General features: G+C 34.6%; 3 protein-coding genes and 1 pseudogene across 3 annotated transcripts; 1 reads left to right on the top strand and 3 right to left on the bottom strand.

Moving 5' to 3' along the window:
• The first annotated feature begins 24 nt into the window (after positions 1-24).
• Positions 25-3798, top strand: LOC132188398 (uncharacterized; annotated as a pseudogene).
• A 3949-nt stretch (positions 3799-7747) lies between these two features.
• On the bottom strand, positions 7748-8587 carry LOC132188426 (uncharacterized). Its single transcript, XM_059602871.1, has one exon. The coding sequence runs from the start codon at positions 8484-8486 to the stop codon at positions 7827-7829; it is 660 nt and encodes a 219-aa protein (XP_059458854.1). The 5' UTR covers positions 8487-8587; the 3' UTR covers positions 7748-7826.
• Positions 8588-13433: 4846 nt separating this feature from the next.
• LOC132186597 (late embryogenesis abundant protein At1g64065-like) lies at positions 13434-14099 on the bottom strand. Its single transcript, XM_059600577.1, has one exon. The coding sequence runs from the start codon at positions 14097-14099 to the stop codon at positions 13434-13436; it is 666 nt and encodes a 221-aa protein (XP_059456560.1).
• A 3413-nt stretch (positions 14100-17512) lies between these two features.
• Positions 17513-18705, bottom strand: LOC132187798 (desiccation protectant protein Lea14 homolog). Its single transcript, XM_059602237.1, has 2 exons — positions 18391-18705; positions 17513-17928 (listed from the first exon to the last, which is right to left on the bottom strand). Exons 1-2 carry the CDS (start codon positions 18594-18596, stop codon positions 17679-17681), a joined length of 456 nt encoding a protein of 151 aa, XP_059458220.1. The 5' UTR covers positions 18597-18705; the 3' UTR covers positions 17513-17678.
• Positions 18706-23706: the final 5001 nt, after the last annotated feature.

The raw sequence follows: 23706 nt of genomic DNA, 5'->3' as shown, positions 1-23706 counted from the left end.
AATTTCACTTTGGCATCTCCCGCGCCCCTGGCTCCCAGCTGCCCACTGCCCAGCACCCCAGGCCCCATTCCTTCTCCAGACTCCAGTTCGGCTGTTCTCCAGTTCTCCCTCAACTCCGCAAGACCCAGTGACCCACACAGTCTAGGTGCTTAACATTTTTATTTTCTTTCACTTTCTTCAAGTTTCTCTCATTCTCTGCAACCGAACATGATTCCCTTGATTTATTATTGTCTCATTTCTTGTTAATTGTTAATTGTTATGCTTGATTCTGGTTGTGGTTGTGTTATACAAATTGTTTGTGATGTATTTAGGTATGATTTTCCATTATCCATGAGTTTTTTGCACATGACTAAATATTTGTGCACACCACATGTTTGACAAAATGCCTAAGTGACATTCTTGAGCCACTTACCTTGATTCATGACTTCAATTGCTCTTGTTTATTGTCATTATGGTTTAAGCTTTTGATTGTGAGGGATATAAGACTTTGTTTCCTTTTTTGGCCTTGCTCAAACTTAACACACATCACATGTTTGATGTAATATCTCAATGATGTGTTATGTGTAGTTGGTCAAATTTCCCTTGTTTTTCTTGGAGTGATTATGGCTAGTGGCGGAGCACCCCCCTAAAAAAAAAAAAATCTCTAAGACGCTCTCTCTCAGTCTCAGATTCTCTCTAGTCTCTTCGTTCTCTGTTCCTTCTATCAAAGATTGTCAGATTCACAGGTAACTCCTTGTCTCCTCCTCCCTGGCTTCTCAATTGCTTTTGTAGTTTTATGTTCTAGTTTTAAATTTATATTTTGCTCATTTTACAGGAAGAGGGTTTGGGAGAAAAGTTCAAATACTTTGGTGTTTTCTACAATTCAGTTAATTTGGCCCTTTTGGGTTCGGCGGGTTCTTAGGAAATCGAAATCAAAGACACTCTCTTTATCTTCTCAGGTGAGTCACAACACTAATAATTTCCTGAACCCTAAACTTTTGTGCTACATTTTTTATTCATCCTCTGTTTTTCCTCTGTTTAATTTGTGAGTTTTAAACTTTAATGTTTATTTTGTTGCTTATATCCATATAAACTTTGATTAAACATTAATTTAATTTCACTATTAATTCGACTGATTGAATAAACTTTAATATCTGTATGATTGCTTATTTTGTTGTTTAATGTTTATAAACTTTGATTGTCTCTTACGGGGTCGTGATTTAACTTGAAAATTTTAGGTTCATGAATCATGTCAAAATTTAAAACTATCGATTCATTCTTCAAAAGGAAAGAAGCTGACATTTCGAAAAGTAATACATTGTTGGAATCTAATGCCGAAACTTCAAATCCCAATGAGCGTCATCTTAAATCTCCAAGGGTTGAAGATGAAGAACATCCTTTTGAATCTCCAATTGCGGAAACACAAGAGATTTATTTTAAATCATCCACACTCAATGTTAATGAAGTTGATGTTTCTTCTATTTCTATAGAGCGAGATCCAGGATTACGTCCTCCGATGTGGGACTATCCAGTCAATCGACGTGATGAAATAAGACGGGCTTATTTGAAACATGGTCCAAATCGATTTATTCTTGCAAATTATCCACTTTCTGGACCAGAAAATCACCCTCGTCGCTTTCAAGCCTCTTGGTTCACACAATTTCCTTGGCTTGAGTATTCTCGTTCCAAGGATGCTGCATATTGTCTACCATGTTATCTTTTTACTATGAAAAGAGATGGACGTCCTGGATGGGATGTATTTACTATCAAGGGATTTAGAAATTGGAGAAAAGTTCATGAAGGAAAAAATTGTGCCTTTTTGACTCATATTGGGGAGGATCCTTGTTCACCTCATAATAATGCTATGAAATCTTATGAGGATTTACGAAATCAATCACGACATATCGATAAAGTATTGAATGCACAAAGTATGGAACAAATTCAAAATAATCGACTACGTGTGAAAACTTCTATTGATGTTACTCGGTGGCTTGCATTTCAAGGATGTGCGTCTAGAGGTCATGATGAGACTGTTGATTCAAAAAATCGAGGTAATTTTCTTGAGCTGATTAAACTTTTGGCATCATATAATGATAAAGTTGCAAGTGTTGTTTTGGAAAATGCTCCAAAATCTGCGAAGTATATTTCACATACAATTCAAAAGGAGATTTTGCAAGTCATTGCAAGTAAAGTGCGAGAGAAAATTCGGGAAGATATTGGAGACTCTAAATTTTGCATCATTGTTGATGAGGCACGTGATGAGTCTAAGAGAGAACAAATGGCAATTGTTTTGAGATTTGTTGACAAAGATGGTTTTATACAAGAACGTTTCTTTGATATAGTTCATGTTAAAGATACATCGGCATTGACTCTAAAGAATGGAATATCTGATGTTCTCTCTCGTTATTGCCTTGATATTCAAAATATCCGTGGACAAGGATACGATGGTGCTAGTAACATGCGTGGTGAATGGAAGGGATTGCAAGCATTATTTCTTAAAGATTGTTCTTGTGCATACTATGTTCATTGTTTTGCTCATCGATTACAATTAGCATTAGTTGCTGCATCTGGAGAGGTGTCTCTTGTTCATGTGTTCTTCACAAATTTGAACTTTGTTATCAATGTGGCCAGTGCTTCATGTAAACGTCATGATCAACTACAAGCTGTTCATGCAACACAAATTGCACATATGGAAGCTATTGGTGAGCTTGAAACTGGAAAAGGGGCTAATCAAATTGGCACTTTGAAACGAGCTGGTGATTCTCGTTGGGGTTCGCATTTTAATTCTATTTGTAGCCTAATAAGGATGTTTGATGCTACTTGTACAGTGCTTGAAGATGTTGAAAGAGAAGGAGGTACTTACTCTCAACGAGGAGATGCTAAGGCTGCTTATAAAATGCTTACATCCTTCGAGTTCATATTTATTTTACATCTAATGAAGGAAATTATGGGCATTACTGATGTTCTTTGTCAAGTTTTGCAGCAAAAATCTCAAGACATTTTGAATGCTATTAATTCAGTTTCTATTGCAAAAAAACTTATCCAAAAGTTGAGAGATGATGGTTGGGATAATTTGCTTGAGAACATTGTCTCTTTCTCCAAGAAAGCTGAAATTGGCATTCCAGGATTTGAGTGCTCCTTATATTGAAGGTCGAGGTCGTAATCAAAAGAATCACATTACATTGGAGCATCATTATCATTTTGACATATTCAATACTACTATCGACTTTCAATTGCAAGAGCTTGATAGTAGGTTTGGTGAAAAGGCGATGGAACTTTTGACACTTAGCTCTGCTTTGAATCCGAAAGATGCTTATGAATCCTTTAAAATTGACGATATATGTATCCTTGCAGAGAAGTATTATCCTCTTGATTTTTCTGAGCAGGAGAAAATTAATTTGAGATATCAGTTGAGGTATTTTGAAGTTGATAAGCTTACTGATCCGACATTACAAAATTTGTCTTCCATTGCAGAATTATGCCAAGGATTGGCAAAGGCGAAAAAATCAAAGACATATGATCTTATTGATAGATTGATTCGTCTTGTTTTGACTCTTCCAGTGTCTACAGCAACTACCGAACGAGCATTTTCAGCAATGAAAATTGTTAAAACACGACTTCGTAACAAAATGGAGGATGATTTTCTTGCAAATAGTTTAGTTCTCTATATTGAAAGGGAAATTGCTGAGAGTTTCGATTTAGATTCGATACTTGATGATTTTGTACTTCTAAAAGACCGTAAAGTGCAGTTCTAGACACTTTTTTGTATTTCTATCTTTTTGATGTAGTGTCGACATGTTACATTTATAATATATCAATTTCAGCACATATTTATAAACTTTTATAGATATTTTTTGTGATGCAAATATTGTGTGAATTACCAAATTTTTAGGGTGAAAAAAAAATTTAGGACGTCAAAAAAATTTTAGCGGCACCCCCAATGTTAAATAGCTGGATCCGCCACTGTATATATCATTTCTTTTATGAACAAAAAAAAAAAAAAAAGGGGGCCTGGAGGGGCAGCAAGCTTGGGGATAAAAGCCTACTAAGGTTGTTCATGTGAGTTGATTCATTCGATATGAATCATATGATCTCTTGCCGTGTGATAGAGAAACCATCAACTATGGACAGGTTCTTTGTGTCAACGTAGGACCAACTTGCTGTAGAGATTTTACACACGCTTGGAGCATTCAAAGTCAATGTCAACGACTTTAAATTCTTTGTTCTTGATTGATGAATGACGTCATTTATGTGTATTTTTGATGAAAATGAAAATAAGAAAAATATTAAAAATAATATTAGAGCAGTGTTGTTTAATCAGAATTTTATTTGTTCTGAGAGGATAGAAGTACAAAAAGAAAGATATGTCATGATTCCAATTAATTATTAATTATATTTGATTTTATATTTTAGATTAGAATTTTATTTTATTAAGATTTTATTTGACTGTGACTTTATTTCATTTTCTTAATAGGTTTAGATTTACTTTAATTATTCCATTTCCTTATTAGAATTAGGTTTACTATTGCTACTATGTTTAAGTTTACTTCCCTACAAGTATTTCTCTTTACTCTTTTATATATATATAAAAGTTTGTTGACCTGAAACATAGACTCAATTGAATTATTATCAAGTCAGATAATTTCTCTAAAACACTTTGTTGCAGAGTTTTTTTTTTTTTTTTTTTGGGTCTTTTAAGCCTACGAACTTGTTTTATCTTTGGATCAGAATATGCAAGCGTTTTCTGATTGTTGTTACTTAGTCTTTAACTACGTTATTCTTCATCTAGAAACCTTATCCTCCACAAAAACCAACTTCTGAAATCGGGGCATCGATGAAATGATAATCAATTTCTATTTGCTAATCTAATCATTTTAAATTTTGGGTCTAATTTGTCCAAAAGCCATTGGGGTCCGAGGGTCTAATGTAAATTCTATGCTTCCATGATGTCTTTTTCTTTGGTCGGGCCCGAAAATAGGAATCAAACTATGTGGGCTTAAAATCATTTCCTTTTAGTCAAAAGTTCGCATGATTCCGGGAAACATTTTCCTTCATTTCTTTGTCATTTTTGGTATACCACTATTCTTTTTTTTTTAAAAAAATAAAGTAATCGTACTATTGGGTTTGGCAGTTTCCAATATCAAATATAAATTTAAATCATCATGTAACCCGTGACAGGAAAGTTGGCTTAAAATAAAACATGTATCATGATGCTCACACAATGTTTAATGTTAACGCATATTTTTGCAGAGTCGGAATGATTGATGAACATATGTAAAAATGAAAAGACCATCGGATTGTCATCGGGGACGTGTTGCTGGCTGGCAACAGGCAAAAGAGTCTCCAATAATTAAGTCAAACTCTTCTTGAGCTATCCTCAATAAAATTTTAGGATTTTTTTTTTCTGATTTTTTTTGCTTCATCATGGACACGTAACGGTGTAATTAGGTCTAGCAATGTTTGACACGACCCGTAAACTTGAAACAAAAATTAATTTTGGTTGGTTAATTAATTTCCTTTTTAAGTCAAAAGTACACATGCTTTTTTTTAAAAAAAAAAATTCCTTAATTTATTTGTCATTTTTGTTAACCACTATTAATAGTATTGGATTTTGCAGTTTTCCAATATCAAATATAATTGGAAATTACCAAGTAATCCGTAAAAGCGAATTTGGCCTATAAAAAAAAAAAGAAAAAGAAAAAGAAAAAGATAACATGTATGAAGATGCTCACACAATGTATACGAAAGCAAGTCATCATATCATAGTTTTCTAACTTTTCTTCATGTGCTTTCCTTTTCCCTGATTTGCATGCATCGGCCACCATCAAAGGCAACATCAACATGCCTTTAGCGTCCATTTTCTCACACTAAAGTCGTTTGGTTGATCTGGACATCTATCCGCACTCGAAATAATTTGAGAACTTATTACTAAATCATCAATTATTTTATAATTTTAAAATAATAAATTTAACCATTTAATTAATACTGTAATACTACTTTCTCGTTGGTTAACTAGGTTGGTGCACAATATTCACATTAGTACGAAGACAAGGAGATAAAACAATTGCAAATCAAATATTTCTCCTAGTATTTTTTCATTTACATTTATAAATGGGTGCATTGGACGGCTAAAAAGTAATTTTATATTCAGCGTGTAATGAAAAATTACCGAATAATGCTACATCTACGGCATCCATTGGATTATGGATTTTTTGCTAGGATGTAGCATTACTCATACTTTTATCATTAATTAATCTTTTTCATTATTAGTTTCTTATTACCATAATCTAATTATTAGTATTACTATTATCTAAATTAATTTCCTAAGCATCCCGTTAATCTAATTAAAACCCTTTATCATTTTAGATCTAGAACGCTACAGGTTCAACCTTTTCCATAAGAGAAATTGTTTGTGTTAATATTTTGTCCATATTATCTTATAAATTAAATATTAACTAAATTTATTGATTTATGTGAACTCCACAAATCTAAAACCCGAACTTTTTGCATTTTGGACGCATTGGTTTGGCATGCATGAACACTCTTGTTCGAATGGATCATGTGCCATTTGAATGGGATTTTCAAATAAACTCTCGTGGCATGTTCAGCGTGGCTCATGCGAACGCGGGTCGTCCCATTTGAATGAGACCCTAGTAGTCCAAAAATCTTCTAGCTAGCTAGTGTTTAGGCCATTTTTCTTTGCTTCAATGATCCCTTTCCTAACTTTCCCTGCATTGCTAGTTAGTCTAAATTACTTATTTACCCAAGGTTTTTCCTTCCATCATTATCAAATCTTCTTAATCTCCAAATAAAATTTTCTATCCAGCTGTGGGAGAGAAGCCGCCCCTCCACCTTTTTGAAGTTCAGTACTAGTGACGTACTACAAAAAAGAATTTAAGAAGAGAAACGAAAAATGATTTATCTTTTTTAAGCATTTCCAATAGACTATTTATAAGAGAATCTGTTACCTAAGTTTAGGAAATATGTTTAACATCTTACAGCAGACTCCCTAAATGAACCATAAACATTAGAATTGCTACAGTGTAACCCAATGTTATGGGTTCCACTATTGCAATTCTTATGATTATTAAAATAAAAAAAAATGATTCTCTCTCTCTTCTTTTCTCTCTCCTCTCTTCTCTCATGTCACACAATTCTCTCTCATCTCTCCTCTTATATATATAATATAATTAAAAAAATAAATATTTTAATGATATAGGTAATGATTAAGGCAAACTATTAAGCTGTATTTTGACATAAGGAAGCAAAAAGTAGTTTAGATCCTTAAATGTAGGAAAAATGACGAGAAAGCTACTGAAAATGTTCTAAGAAAAGTGTTTCACATTTATTTCTTGTTCATCTCTTGTCATCTTTTTAATTTGTAAATCTACCATTAAACATGTGGGATTTACATCCCACATTTAATACTAGATCCTTTGTATGAACATAACAAGAAATGAACGAAAGATGAAATCTAAATATTTCTCATTCTGCTAAATAATAAAACTAAAAGTATGTGTTTTTTTTTTTTTTTTTGACATGTCTACACAATAAAAGGGGGGAGATTCGAACTAATGACCTCCACTTCAATTCTTGACGGACCTTTTTTTTTTAATTTTTTAATTTTTTTATGCACACTCCCATCGACGGCATTAATTTGGAATATAAAGTTATGAAAATATAACAGCTGGTATTAATGATTCAGACGAAAGATATATACAAAAAAAACAAAAAAAAAAAAGTGCAAAATAAATTTACAAATAACACTACCCATAAAACTATAAGTCTATATATAACACACAATATCCTTATCTTAATTAATTACTATATATATATATATATATATATTAAAGGCTAACCTTCCGCTTGCACTTCTGTTCTTGAATAGCCTGGCTCGAAATATTAACCGTAAAGGTGCAATTCATTTTCACGACAACATGTTTCTTAATGATTTTCAAGATTTTCACCCGCCCCGGTATTCGGGAATAGCTGCTCATGTTCAACAGCCCCGAGCTCACGTCCGCCTGCAAATTCGGGCTGGACAGAAGCCTGTCGGTGATAATATCAACCGTGATATTCATCCGCATGGTTCGCCGTGGCTTGGCCTGCCCCGGCGGCCCTCGGGCTTCGCCGATCACCGTGCCGTGGTAGAACAAAGTTGTGGTGGTGTTGCTATATTTGAAGGCTGCCACGTTCGGATTTTTCACCGACACGTCGGCTGTCAGGGACATGTTGGCGCCTGGCTTAGGAGCCGTGTTGTTGGCTAGCTCCAGCCGTGTGACTGTCACGCCGTTCATTTTTATGATAGGATCCTTCACGCGGAAAACGGTGAATATTAGGATCACGATCACCACGGCTACGATCAACATGATGGCTGCGATGTACCCACAACATTTGATGCACCTTTTACGCCGGATTTTTCGTGCGAGTAGGGCAGTCTCATCGTCGTCGCTGCTCGGGCGGTCGGTGGCCGGGGCTAGTGGCCTGACTTGCTCCTTCTCCACCATGGCTAGAGATCGGAAGGGGAGGAGGGATTGTGTTTAGTGGGCCGGGGGAGTTGGTGTGGGGGGAGTTTTGGAAGAGTTGCTTTTATAAAGTTAGGTAGTAGTGTGAGCTAGTGGGAATTGCTGATTTTCTACAAATTGCTGACATTAGTTCATCAGTCCTGCCCAAGTTTTCAACCTGTTTGAATGTGATATGAGAGCATTCTTTTTTGACTTTTGTAAGTTTTTTGTCACCAATGTACTGAAAGTACAGAAGATATTTGAGATTCGAAGATATTTGAGATTCGAGAAACATCAATGATGAAATTGAGATCCTTCTAATAGAAGAGAATTGGAGATTTTTTAATGATTAATTGTGACCCTTCATTTTAAATTTAATGATCTATAAAATGTGAGTTGTTTTTGTATAACTGAAACATTAAATGCTAACTTTTGTTTTACGGAAGTTTAAATGATTTTATAAACCATTAGATTTAAAATAAAGGACCATGATTAATAATTAGAGAATCTCCAATTTCTCTCTAATTGGAGGGGATCCGGATCCATCAATGATGTTCACATTCCTTGGGGTTCTTTGCCATATATATATATGGATCCCCCCAAAAAAAAAAAAAAAAATCTCTCATGGTATTCATCTCAAATTCAACTTTAATATTATTACTTTTTATTTCACATTTTACTACTATTTAAATAAAAAAATCACTATTTTTTTTTTTTTTTCACAAATCAATCAAATCTTGCTGCAATTCCAACTTCCAACTCAATGGCAAACAGCCCCAAGGTTTCCAATTTTTGCAAGCTTTGAAATAATTGTCTCGTTGATTTGGTTATGGGTGAAATCATTATTGACCCTGCGATTAATTATTATTGAATTTTGATCAAATAGTAATTTTAAAAGTCACCTCATTTTTAGAGTGATACAAGATGGACTTTTATAATTACTCAGGTGGTTTAGGGGCGGGTGTGGAGTTCGGTTTCAAGCAAGTCATTTGTATAAGATTAACTTGCTAATTTTAAATTAGATTTATGGGTCAAATCAAAAATTGTTAGTCCTTATTTTACGTGTCGGATTAGGATAATGTCAAAACATGAGTATAACTATATATATACAAAATGATTAACCTAAGTGAAGATGGATTGGTGGATCCATTAATAGTTGATTTATTTCATGGTTTTGACATGCAAAACATAGTCATCAACGTAATTGTCATGCTTTTAAATGTGACACCACCATCCACCAAGGCACCAACCACTACACACTTTCTTCTTTTACATTAAATAAATGGAACAACCTTCCTTTGCCGGCATTTCTTTTTTCAACATTAATTTTATCAACTCTGATTTGTGATAGTTACTGACTGTACTTCGAATTCATTTGGCCTCATAAACGCTCAATAATTAAAATTAAATAACTGTATTTTTATTAACTGAATCCATTAGGTTTGAGATTTAGCATATCGGAATATAGAGAATAAACTAATTGATTTTTTTTTTTTTTTTTTATTGATAATCCCCTTTCATGGTAGCAGTGCTCGGTGTCTTCTCTATAGGATTCACTGGCCGTTTCTAGCGGGTTGCTTTAGATCTAATTTGTAGATTTAGATCTAAATTTAGTCTCTTCAACCTTATATTTGATCGTCTTCTTCGGTTAAGGTGTGTCTTCCAAAAGGATGTTTACGATATCGTACTCCTCCGCTGCTGCTTGTGAGGTTTTTGTTTTTGTTTTTTGTTTTTTATTTTGTCTGTCCTGGCCTTCGGGTTGAGGATGAATTTGTTGTCTTGACTTTCAGGTTGAGGATTGAGTAGATCGGTGTGGAAGCTTAACTCTCACGGTCGAATTTTTAGTTTCTAGTTGTTTTTTTATTTTTGTTTTGTATTTGGGTTACTCATGTCCTAGATTTAGTACGCATGAAGCAGATCTGTTTCTTAAATGTAATATTACATAGGTTAGCGGAAGCTTTAAGTCATTTTTATGACTTTGTAACCTTCATAGCTTTTGACTGTGATTTTTAAGAGTGGTATGCTATGTGGTGTAATATATAAGAGCTTATGCTCATGAAATTTCATCAATATATGGAAGATCCATATTTCTTAAATTAAATAAATAAATTGAAACATTACATATTAACCAAAAAAAAAAAAAAAGGTGAGAGATGATGCTATTTTTGGGGAAAGAAAAAAAAAAATCCAATTTTGAAGTCAATAGGGTATGATTATGAAGGCTATTTTCCTTTAACTAAGAGATTAAAGTATTGAATATCAGATGTGAAAATAAATTGGCTACTTCTCATAGAACGGATGCCAAATTTGACTTTGCAATGACCTATACAACTCCACGTTGTGAAGTGTACGGGTGGGTCAAACATAAGAATTGTGACGCTGTGCAATATGATATAATGAGGCGATTGGATATGGGTCATTTTTTAAAATTTTTTAGAATCTTAAAATATTATCTCATTTGGTTGCTCTTAATTAATAGAGGGAATTTGGATTAGGGCTGAAATAGCGGTTGCGGTTAGTGGCTAAAACCGCTAACCGCAACCGCCTAGGCGGTTAGTAAAAATTACTAACCGCCTCCGCTAACCGGATAGCGGTTAACCGCCCGGTTAGCGGTTAACCACTTTGTGATAACCGCTTTTTCCTAACCGCTTTTTTTGGGCTTTTTTTGGGCTTTTTTTTTGGACCAGTTTTGGGCCAAATTTGGACCGGTTTTGGGCCAATTTTGGACCTGTTTTGGGCCAATTTTGGCCCGGTTTTGAGCTCACTTTAATCATTTTTTTTGCTCATTTTGAACCTTTTTTTTTTTTGTTTTTTTGTTTTTTTTTTCCCTTTTCATGGCCATTGTAGCATTAAAAATTGCTATATACCAAAATCTTGTTGGGCACCTTCTACAAATCTACACATCATACAATATAATGATAAAATTACAACAAAATCATTACTTCACTTGTAGTCTTATACACAACATACACAACACTTGAAACTCTCATAATCCCAAAATTCTGATACATATAATGTTGCTTGCAAATTGTAATAAACAAACTTTGGATTAACAGAAAAAAAAAAAAAAAAAAAAAAAAAAGTACAATGTTTGGCCGAAACCCTAGCTACTTGGGCCTAATCCTCTAATAATCTTGTGTAAAACTGTAAATGGTGTAAAAATCAAAATCAAGTTAATAACTTACCTTGCTTGGCGCCTCGGAGGCGAGTTGAGAGAGGGAGCGACGGAGACGGCGAGTTGAGAGATGGAGCGACGGAGACGGTGAGTTGAGAGAGAGAGCGACGGAGAGTCGGAGACAGCGAGTTGAGAGAGAGAGAGAGCGACGAGAGACGGAGACGGAGTTGTGAGAGAGGCTGGCTTGAGATGAGAGGTGGCAGAGACGATCGCAGACGCAGGGAGGGAGAAGGAGCTACAGATTTTAGGGTTAGAAACTTAATAAAAAATTAATAAAAAAAACATTAAAACCGACGTTAGGGGGAATTGAACCCCGGTACTTTCGTTGGTAAACTCGCATATGTACCACTACGCTGCAACGCCTCATTGCAATTTACTATATGAAATATATATATATATATATATATTATATTTAAAAAAAAACGGTTAACGGTTAGCGGTTAGCGGTTAGCGGGTTTCCAAAACCCACTAACCGCTAACCGCAACCGCCTAGGCGGTTAGCGGTTTTTACTAACCGCTTTCAAAGCGGTTAGGCGGTTAGGCGGTTAGCGGTTAGCGGTTATAGCGGTTAACAGTTAGCGGTTGCGGTTAGGCGGTTTTAAATTTCAGCCCTAATTTGGATACTCAAGGAATATGAATTCTCTCTCAATTAGGGGTCTTAATTTTTGACATGATTCTCGAACTCAACACAAAATTAAAGGATTATGATTGAGTTTAACCCGTTTAATTAAATGAGTTGGATTAGAGTTGACTCATATAGTCTTATCCTTATGAATTAACATGACCTGAACCAAACACATGATATAATGGATGAAAAGTTTCAATCTAACCCTCAAATCTGATACGAACCTAATACAAAATTAAAATGGTTAGGGTTGTGAGGTTTTACCCGTTTAATTAAATGGGTCGAGTTAGGGTTAACCTATATAATTTTATACGTATACCTTGACAAGATCGACCTGAATTCAACACACGAATTGTCACCCTTACTTCAAACTGCTTTTTGCTACCAATGTAAATTCCCTTCAAGAGAGATGGGACTTCACACTCCCTAGGCCTTGAAAAACTCTTTTATTTATTTTTCATATTCTTCTTGTTTTAAATGTTAAAATGCCAACATTCCCTTGCTTATATGTTTTTATAGTAAGGCGCAAAACCTTTTCTTGCACGCATGCTAAATGAAGAACTATTTTATTATACAAAAAATGGAAATGATACTGTTTTATTTGGTTATAAATGACAGGGACGTACATGTCGATTTATGTTCTTATATTTTTGGCGACAACCTCTAAATTTATTTGCAACGATAACTTTGATCATGTCTTTCATCAAGAAGCAACAACAATGACTTAGTAGAGACGACATGTCGTCATTAAAAATCATATGCGACGATTTTTAGATTTAAAAGTAATAACCGTTGCTGAAAACCAAATTTCTTGTAGTGTTTCTAGTATCCTGCTAAACATACAACTATTAATGGTATTTGATTCAATATTTTGACAAGGTATATGTTGGACGTGGTGCCTATTGATATTTCATGTGTTGGAATCTATATCAAGTCATAAAAAATAATTCAAGAGCTAGCATTTAACAAGTCTTTTTCTAAGAGAAAAATCTATCACTAAAATGATTTGGGGAGATTTTAAAACTAAAATACCACGTAGTAAATTGCAAAAATCAACATATATAGCTAGGAAAAACGAGAAAAAAAAAATCGAAAAAGAAAAGGCAAAGTGGAGTTACTTTTTTTTCTCCCATTGATAAGCAACCATGCCCTAGGACTTGCATATCTGTTCTTCAATCGCTTGGCTTGAAATATTAAATGTGATGGAGCAATTCATACTCAGAATATTAACACGTTTCTTAAAAACCTTAAACACCTCAACTCGCCCACTCGGAATCCTCGAATAGCTGCTCATCGTCAATAGCCCCGACCTCACATCCTTGTTCACATTCTGGTAGGAGATAAGCCGGTCGGTGCTAACATCCACCGTAACATTCATTCTCACTGTCCGCCACGGCCCGGCACGCCCCGCCGGCCCTCGTGCCTCTCCGACCACTATGCCATGGTAATACAATGTTGTGGTTGTGTTGCCGTATGTGAACAACAGCAGCACGTTGGGATTTCTCACGGACACGTCGGCAAACAGTGACATGTTGGCCCCAGGCATAGGGATGGTGGTGTACATTAGCTCCAGCTCAGTGACCTTTACGACATTTATTTTGAGAATAGGGTCTTCGATGCGGAACACAGTGAACGACAGAATTACGGTTAGAACGACTGATATGATTAGCATGCAGATTGTGATGCGACAACAATATTTGGCGCATTTTGTATGCCGGGTTTTGTGTGGGTATGTAGGAGCAGAAGCATCTTCGTCATCGCTGCTGGAAGGATAAGCAACCAGGGGTCGTGGACTGCTACCCCTCTCCTCTCCCATGGCTATTTTGAAAGAGGTTGGGAGGGGTGTCGTACGTAGTGGGAGATGTGTCGTACGTACGTGGGGAATCCTTCTTTAGAGATTATATATAGTATTTGTTTTGGGCTTTAATTTGTAGCTAGAGGGAAGGGAGGAGCGGAAAACAAGGAACGTGGCCAATTGTTTTGTCTTATAATATTCCATAAACTAGTCTTATTATCTGTGTTTTCATTAGATTCATCTCTTTGGACCTCCATAATATAACAAATAATTCAAGTCTGTATTCGCTGCCAGATCTCTCTCTCTCTCTCTCTCTCTCTCTCGTAGGGGCGGCTATTCATATTTATTAGGGTTGTGTTCAAAGTTTGGTATAAGACTATAGGTCATTTATAACCCAACTCATATAATTAAACGTATTAGATCCATCAATTTATGTCGGGCTCGTGAATAGTGTTAAAGATTGTTAACCATAAATGTTGCATGTCGGATTGTGTCATGACCATAATTCGACTCATTTAATTAAATAGATCAAACCCCTTTACCTTAAGTCTCGTAAATTTCGTGTTGAGTTCGTATAAAATTCACAGGTTGTGTAAAAAATTACTAGCCCTACTCTTAGGGTTAAAGCACCAAATTAATGCATAAATTAGAGTAGATTTCTTTGCTTTATTGATATTAAACACTTCACCAAATCAGAAGGCACACTCCATATATATGATGTACTCAATTTCATTCTAATTTGATGTGGAATTTCAATAAATTTAGTTATATCTCAGCATAAATTAAGTTGTTCCTCCATTCATCCATAAAATACTGGTCCTTTTTTCTTTTCCTTTTTTCTAATTAAAATACTGCTCCTTTTACATATTACATATTCCTGGAAAGGGATATATATATGGTCCTGTACTTGAAGAGTTGTCATGCATATATGATCTATGTATCCTTTCTTGAACAAATACTAACTATTAGCCACATTCAACGACGTTTTGTGTGCACTTTGATCATTAACCAAATAGCTCTAACTCTTTGATTAATTCGTGGCATCACAATATATAGACCATTAATTACCATCATCACTTATTTAATGGCAAGGTTATTGGTTGACTTCACAAAGGACCATGCAAATCCTACTTCATTAATGATAATTGGGTGCACGATTACACCTTTAACTATAAAGTAGTTGAAATTATTTGTATATTTTAAGTCAAGTCAATCAAAGGGTATAATTACTAGGATTTGATCAACTACTGTTCAAATTCTGACAGCAGACTACTCAAGTTAAACACATGCATATGATCGACCAGCTTCTGATCCTCAGTCCAACGACCTTTTCCAAATTCACGATTAATATATCAGGAGTAAAGCATTGACTTAATCACCCAAAGATAAACATAAGTTGTGTAGGATGCATGCGGAACAAGTCATTAGTATTTTATTTTATATTTTATTTCATTGTTTTAAGAGTCGATGTTATTTAAGTGTTGCCCTAAATTATTTTTGGTAATTTAATAATGGGCATTGCCATGTTGGGTAAATCAATAAAATTGTGTTAAGCAAGTTAATCAATTGGTGTTGCCCTAAAGTTTAGTTTGGAATCTATTTAAGCATGCATTGTACTTCAAAGGAGGAAGACTTTTAATGGAATATTAAAGTTATGATAAAAGTAATTTTCTCTCTCTCTTTCTCTCCTCAGCTTCTTCTCTCTCTCTTCCTAGCTTCTTCTCTATCATCTTTTAACTTCTTTCTCCTCTCTAGCTTTGTCCTAATTTCACAGTGATCAATATTTGTTCTGCATTTACCTTTTGAGCTTTATTGTTAGAGGTGTCCACCCGATTAATCATGTAACCTGGCCCCCTTTCACTTAATTGATTAGGGAAAAAAAAATTGTTTGTCCTGCATCAAATTACGCAAGTACTCTGTGTTACATGTAGAGCATAAAACATGCAGCCAAAAAATTCTAAGCTTAAATTTGTCTAACAAAATTGAACTTATTGTAGAACTAGAGGTAAGAGACCACTAGTAGACACCGTGGATTTCTCGATCATCTGGAGTCATAACATGAATAAAGGGTCAAATCTAATTTTCTATATGTATATATATATTCAAAACCGGAGGGCCATAAATCGAGCCCCCTGCATTCCGTCCCTCGTGGTACATGATCCACATTGATTTTTTTCTAAATGTATTTAAAAACTAAACTCATAAATTTTATAATCGAACGTGTGATAGATTGAGAATCAATTCTCTATCAACTAAAAGGGTTTTATTGGATCTAACATATATATCATTTGGTTGATTTTTTTATGCGAGAGGGCTTATGCACACGACATGTATTAAAGCAACTAAGATATAGTTACGATTAATGCTAAGTAATTAAAAATTGCAATGAGGTTGACATATATGATTTTCAGCCTTCAGCAGTACTCCTATATATATATTCTTGCTTGATGACCATTTCTTTGCGACTCCTTAATTATTGATGCATAGAAGTGGGAAGGCATTTTCCATGTCTGGCCCGACGTACAGGAATCCGGCCACGTGTTGTTTGAACTTTATTTTTGTTATTTACTTTCATTTTAATTAAAGTATTATAGATCTCATGATCGAGAAGAATATTAAAGTATTAACAAAATGATTAAATTGATTATTTTTTAACGTCAAAATTACCAACTCCCTCAGTCGGTTTACACTTTACATACCATCATTGAAAACTCTTTAGATGGAATTTAAAACTAAGAATCAAGTAATGCTAGAGGTTATTCTAACTTTACTAGCTCTTGTGTCTCTCCAACAATAATGTGACTCTTAAAATTACCATTAGACTTGTGATTGATCATTATTAGATTTTAAACAAATAGTAAATTTAAAAGCCACCTACCTTATTTTTAGAGGGACACAATTGAGAAAACCGGTCAAATATCAACAGGTTTTTAAAACACCATAATTACCGACATGATGCTCAAAAAATACAATTGACGGTGTAACCACAAATTCAATGCTCTCTCTTTTTCTCATTTCATATATATCTTTTTAATTGCTGTTGTTGGTTTTAAAAAAGGCTACTTTTCACACTTATTTATCACACATATTTCACACCAAACATCCATTCAAGTGACCAACACTTTATCACATAGCTGAAGTGGCTAGCACATCATTGCATCCATTTCACTGGTTGTTACGTCATATTTTAAGTGACTTCTTATGTCAGACACTTAAAATGTCAATCACTTAAAACACATGTCATCCTTTAAATAAATAATTCACGTCAATATTTTTTTTTATCTCACCTTACGAATTAACTATTAAATTTTAAATTTGTAAACTTATATGAATTTAATGGTTGACCCACATTTCTCTTGGAAAGCTCATAGCCAAAATCTTTACCACCACGGTTATCAGATATATAAAGTTGATAAGGAAGATCAGAAAAAGGGGATCCAAAACCATATTTATTTATGCAACCATTTCGAGCTACGGTATGAAAATTATTCCACAGGCATTATAGGTATTAGAGCAAACTTAAGAAAATACAAGCAAACTTTTTTTGTTTGTTTGTTTGTTTGGTAAGTAAGAAAATACAAGCAAACTTAAAAAGAGAAATTAAAAGATGTCAGAGATGGAGGGTAGCTTGATCTCTCCCTTGGAAGAGAGGGGAATGGTAAAGTTTCCAATGATGGGGAGGTCAATGGTGAGCCCCAATTCCAGCTCATAGTCTATGTCCCAATCTGCACCGATGTCCCTCGCCAAGCTCACCAATACACTGTGCGGCACCTTCACCGGTACCTCCAGAAATGTCGTGTCGCTCGCCTTCAGTGACCCTGGGTCCGGAATCGTCCCCGATGCAATCACCCTGACCCATACGTACAAATCACAAACACATGCCACCAAAAAAAAAAAAAGTCGGATTATCAAGTATTAGATTTATTAGATGTGAGGCCTCATAAATTGTAATTAAGTTCAACGCTAACGAGAGAAAAAGTCTCAATCAAATTCCATCAAATCGGATCCTCATCATTTCGGTAGATTCTTCAAAGAAAGTTTCTTCTATTGTTGAATATTATTATATATGGATCATGCTCACCATTAATTGGCTTCCTCGTCCCGATCGATTATATGATCTTCATAATTTTCTAATATTGAATGAACAAGAATGGATTCGTCATTCGTGTCATGCATCGATCTACATTCACTTGAGCGCGCGAACATGTTTGATTGTTTTCTCTTTGAAAACTTAATATGATCCCCGCCAGACCAAAAAAAAAAAAAAAAACGAAAAGCAAATCAAAGGTTGTAGGAAATGATCAGATCAAACCTGCCGGCACTCTTGAGGTTGTAAGAGATCTCGCAAATGGGCAGGGCATGTCCGTAGGGGTTCTTCACGGACACCTTAGCGAGATACTCGACGGATTCGCGGCTGAGGCGCTTGAAATCAACGTCGTCGATGCAGGCCTCTGGCTTCTCTATGTTGGCCAACTTCTCTGCCACGAAGTTCTTGGCCTTGTCTAACAACTGCGACATTTGGGATAAGGAAACAGATAGATTCAGAGAAATTGTAAGACCCAGTTTCAGATCTCGTTGCTCGCACACCGTTAATCGGGATCGGAAATGATGATCCTTAATTTGCTTATTATATAGAGGACTCAGGGTGACGATTTGTGGGTTTGTGACGCGTGTGGCTCTGTTTCTGCGGTGGTGACGCGTGCCTATGTACACATGGCACGCGCTTTCTCCGTCTTTGAAGATCTGGATTACCCTTTTAGGCTTTCCTGACACGGAGTATTGAGTGAGGATTAAGATTTGATCGGTCGCTTTCCGGAATTTCAACCTTTTCGGCGGAATCAGATTCAGGTGGCGTACAACATTCGGTGCATTGCGTGCCGTCTTCGGCATTTTACTGGCCAATTTTTTTTTTTTTTTTTTTAAATGTATTTTTCTATTTTAGCTATTTACGGCCGTTTTACTATTTTCTTAAAATATTATTATTTTTATTTATTTTTATTATTCTCAAAGAAGAGATACAAGTAGATTGATTTTTTTTTATTATTATTATTAATTTAACTTATGCATTATTAAGCTATTATGACTAGGTGGATGGGAAACTTTTTTTGACAATTTTTTTATTAAATGACTAGCCAAAATATCCAAATGTGAATACTAGTATTTAATCAGCGAATGGTCTTCCCAGCCAAATATATAAATCAAATGGTGTCCCAATCAGATGTACGTATAGCTTAGATTATTTTATAATCTATGTCAAATAAAAGGAGAAAAATTATTTTATAATTTAGATTGAATTTTACATATTTAATATTGTGTACGTGGTCACATAACGAATATGTTTATAATTAGTTTATTAATGCTTTTAGCTATTAAATGGGATTGGAAATAGTACATTGCATGTGATTGCTCTTCATGTAGTAATTACAATTCGAGTAATACTAGAGGTTATATTCTTATCCGATGATAAAAATATGATAAAAGTATTACTCGATAAAATAATTGGTGTTCATATTTACTTATAAATTTAATAAATTAATTATTAGATTTGTGGCCTGTGGTGTTCACCCAGTGGCAAATCTATGAATTCGCATTAGGAGGAGCGGAACTAAAATAATAATTTATAGTAGGAGCGAGAGAAGGAGGAGTAGGGGCTAGAGTCAAGAAAACTAAAAAAATTACTCTTAAAAAAAAAAATTCAAAAATTTGTGGAGGCGCAGGCGCCCCGCCCCCCCCTTTATATCCGCCACTGGGTTCACCATTGACTTATATGCATGTATAAGTCCACAAATCTAATAATTGATTTATAAAATGAAATAAAAAAAATATGAGATAAGAAAAATATGAGTATATATACATAGTTACATACCGATCATTTCTCTTGTAATTCTGACAATAACATCACTTCTTTAACGGCTTCCAATTTACCCTACAAATGGCATAGGATTTGCGTGGAATCCAACCACTTGTCGAATTACAAGTCAATTATGTCTTAAGTTTCATCGTTGCATGGCATCTAATTCCTCCATCAATATGATACATCTCTTTTTACAGGTCACAGAGAATCCAGGTCGACCAATAGTATTAAGAAATTGCATTTACGCGGAACAAATAATCAGAAGAAATGGAAAATTAAATAAATAATTAATTAATTGACCATGAAAAATGATTCACAGTCGAATGAACCTAGCTCGTCTATCTACACAAATCGAACCCTTGAGTGGCATTGTTATTAGTATTTTAAATTTTAAAAATAAAGTCCTTAGATTCTGCCCATATTTCAAATGGGCCATTTTGTTAATTTACAGTCAACTTAATGTCTTAATGGTTTGTCATCTATCAGACTACCACGTGTGTTTCATTTGACACATCAGCATCCAAGTCCACATCAGCAAATTGCAAGTCATCTACAGAAGAAGAAGAAAAAAAAAAAAAAACGTGCGCATCACATTTGAAATCAAAATCAGCAAACAGAACCACAGTCTAAATTTCAAAGCCCAACACAACCTGGTGGTAAGCCCAATCAGATTCTTGCTCATCACAATCGAAGCTTATAAAAGGTCCTCCTCTTCGGAGACCAAACTGAGCTTGTGGGCCTGTGGCGATGCCCTGAATGGCACACCAATCTTGGAAGGGAGATTTTGAAACTTGTTGAAGTCACAATAATTTAATATTAGGTGCTGAGATGGACCTCGATGTGTAAAATGATACTCACATAATAAATGACAAAGAGAAGTACTAGAGAGCCAAACAAATAAACCCAAAAAAAATTTCAAACTGACGTAGCAAGAGTTTTTAAAATAAAAAATGCAATTTTCTCTCCCTTGTCTGCCACTCACGATCTACCACATCAGTTTACAAATATTTCTGAGTTCATTTATTTGGCTCTCTAACACTTCTCAATCAGAGAAACATTAACCATACATACAATAAAAAAAATGCTGACCAAGAAGAGCCCAAAGAGACAAACCGTTTTCGGGCCCAAAGAAAATAACGAGCATGTAAGTATGTAACTGCTGCTGTTATTATTGACAGAAATAGCTAATGCTTCTTTTTATTTTGATGTTTTTTATGTGATGAAAAATGTTCCCTAGACGATGTGGTTTTACAGGTCTAACAGAAAAATGATCAGCGGATTGCCTTGATGACAAAACAAAACTTCAAAGAATAAATCCATTAAATTTGAGTTTGTTAACTTTGTTTAATTGTAAAATATTTTAAGAAAATTGTTTTATGTATCTTTTGGTGTTTGGTGCGACAAAAAATAATAGTCAAACTGAAAATATTTTCGGTTTAGCCAAAATTACTTCTTTAATTTTAAAAAATGATTTTCGTTTTTAAATTTCATGTATCATTTTCTCCACGCGCATTCAATCCAGGTGCGTTCAACCCTAAAGCCATACGCACTCGGCCTTCTCCTCTCTCTCTCTTAGGTGGATATCGTCTTTTACTTCACGCTCAACTTCAAACCATTTGATTAGGTTTAACCACATCATAGGACTTTTATTCTTTAATTGATTAGGATTTACTATATATAACTTATGGGTCTTCTAGTTTGGGTTGGGTTTAGTCCACTTGAGTTTGAGTTCATCCTTGTGAGAAAAGGATCCTCAAATGGAGAGTATTAATTTAGTGCATTTAGGAGGATAAACTTGTCAAAAAAAAAATTACCCCCCAAAATAAAAAAGACAATATTATCCTTCTAAATGCACTAAATAGATACTCTCAATTTCAAATGAAATAGAGAGATTCGTTTTCATCCTTGTGCCTTGGATAAAACTCATTAAGCAAATCAAGCCTCCATTACCTATGAAACATAGATAATTTATAATTAGCCCTGAAATAAGATAAATCAAGGACTAAAAATGCACGTGTGAGAGTAATTTAATTAATATATTTAATGCACAATAGGGTCACAAGGCCCCCCGAAATAACTTTTCAAAGACTCATTACCCTCATAATCTTAAAAAGAAACGTTAATTAAAACTTAATCTAAGCTAATAGGTCCCAACATCTTAATTGGATGACAAAACAGTCAGTTAAACGTTCGTTTATCGGGTCAATCGATCGTTATTAGTCATTCGGCTAGACCACCGAACGTTTGATTAATTGTTGACTAGAATCTGCCACTGCCAACCAATCTAACCCATTATAATCACAATCTAAAGTCTTATCATGTATCATAACACTGTCTTAATTGATAACACATCGTCCAAAATCATCCATGCATACCAAACCATACAAAACTTCAGTCCAACACTACACAAACCTTAAATTCATGTCCAAGCAAATAGATTCATTTTCATTTATTTAAACATAAACTAAATTACTTCCAAGAACCCGAAATAACATATGGTAAACATAATCCATGATCATCTAACCATCAACTCATCAATAACTCGATCAAAATCAACTTATTATCACAATATACTAAACCATATGCAAATCTATGATTAATAGACTAATACAACATGTAATACAAGAGGCACGCTAGGATACTAATTAGGACGAGATGATTACCTCTTATTGAGTAAAAATCCCAAGGTCCACTTTTCTCTCTCCTCATCTTTCTCCAAGGTCTTTAGAGTTTGTGAATATCGAAATGAGGCTAAATGTTTGAGAAGCATTGTTTAAAATAAAACCATGCACGCACAAAATGGTAGAAATGTCTTAAGGTACCAAGTCGAATATTCGTAAGTAAGTTACCTCATTTATCGTTCGTTCTTACATGACTCCAAACTCAAAGGTCTAAGGTTAATTTAAAACACGTACACTTAAGTTTAATTATACAAATTTTTATTTTTAGGGTGTTACACCAAACTACCCTTAGTGGGTCATGGGGTTGTTCGGCCACCCCCTCATTTAGCTAAATGGGTTGACGTGAACACTCCCTTTAAAATTTTCATCCTTTTTTGGCTATTTGGGTGGCTCAATCACCCTTTGCGTTTGTTTATATATATAGTCCTTATATTTTTATTGTAGATGGCATGTATTATAATATGATTAGTACTGATATGACTATTTAAATATTATATATTTATAATTTTTATAATTTGGCCGTCTCACACGTGTAGGTTCAAACTCTATTTTAATAGATGATGCTCAATACATGAAATATTTAATTAAAATAGAGCAAATTGACAAAATTAAAATTTGAATTAATGGTGTTTTAACTTTAATACCATTCTAAATCCGTACATGACACGCGGTAATCTTAAAGTTCTACGTAGTTCTAGAGTTCTATTGGAAAAGTCTTGTATTGGTCAAAGGTTTTTGTCTTTTTGTTAAAGTTCAATGGAGTTCTACACAACTCTATTCGAATTCGGAAAATCTAATAAATATCTCTTAAATCATTCACGTCTCAGGACTTAGGGTAAAACAAAAGAGCACGCGGCGTGCATGTGCAAATTTTTTTTTCTTTTTTTCAGAAAAAAAAAAAAAAAAAAAATTGGCACGCCGCATGCCCTGTATCAGTGCCCCACGACTTAAAGTTGTAGAGGCTTTATTTGCCAATAGCCGGGGCCGGCATTGTAGCTGGAATGACACTGTTCCAGCTACAGTGCCAGCAGCAAAAATTGACTTTTTACTTAAAAAAAAAATTTTTAAGCAAAATATTAAAAAAAAAAAAAGA

This window comes from Corylus avellana, chromosome ca7 (assembly GCF_901000735.1).
Source record: "Corylus avellana chromosome ca7, CavTom2PMs-1.0".
Taxonomy (NCBI): domain Eukaryota; kingdom Viridiplantae; phylum Streptophyta; class Magnoliopsida; order Fagales; family Betulaceae; genus Corylus; species Corylus avellana.
This window is presented reverse-complemented; position numbering and strand designations above follow the sequence as displayed.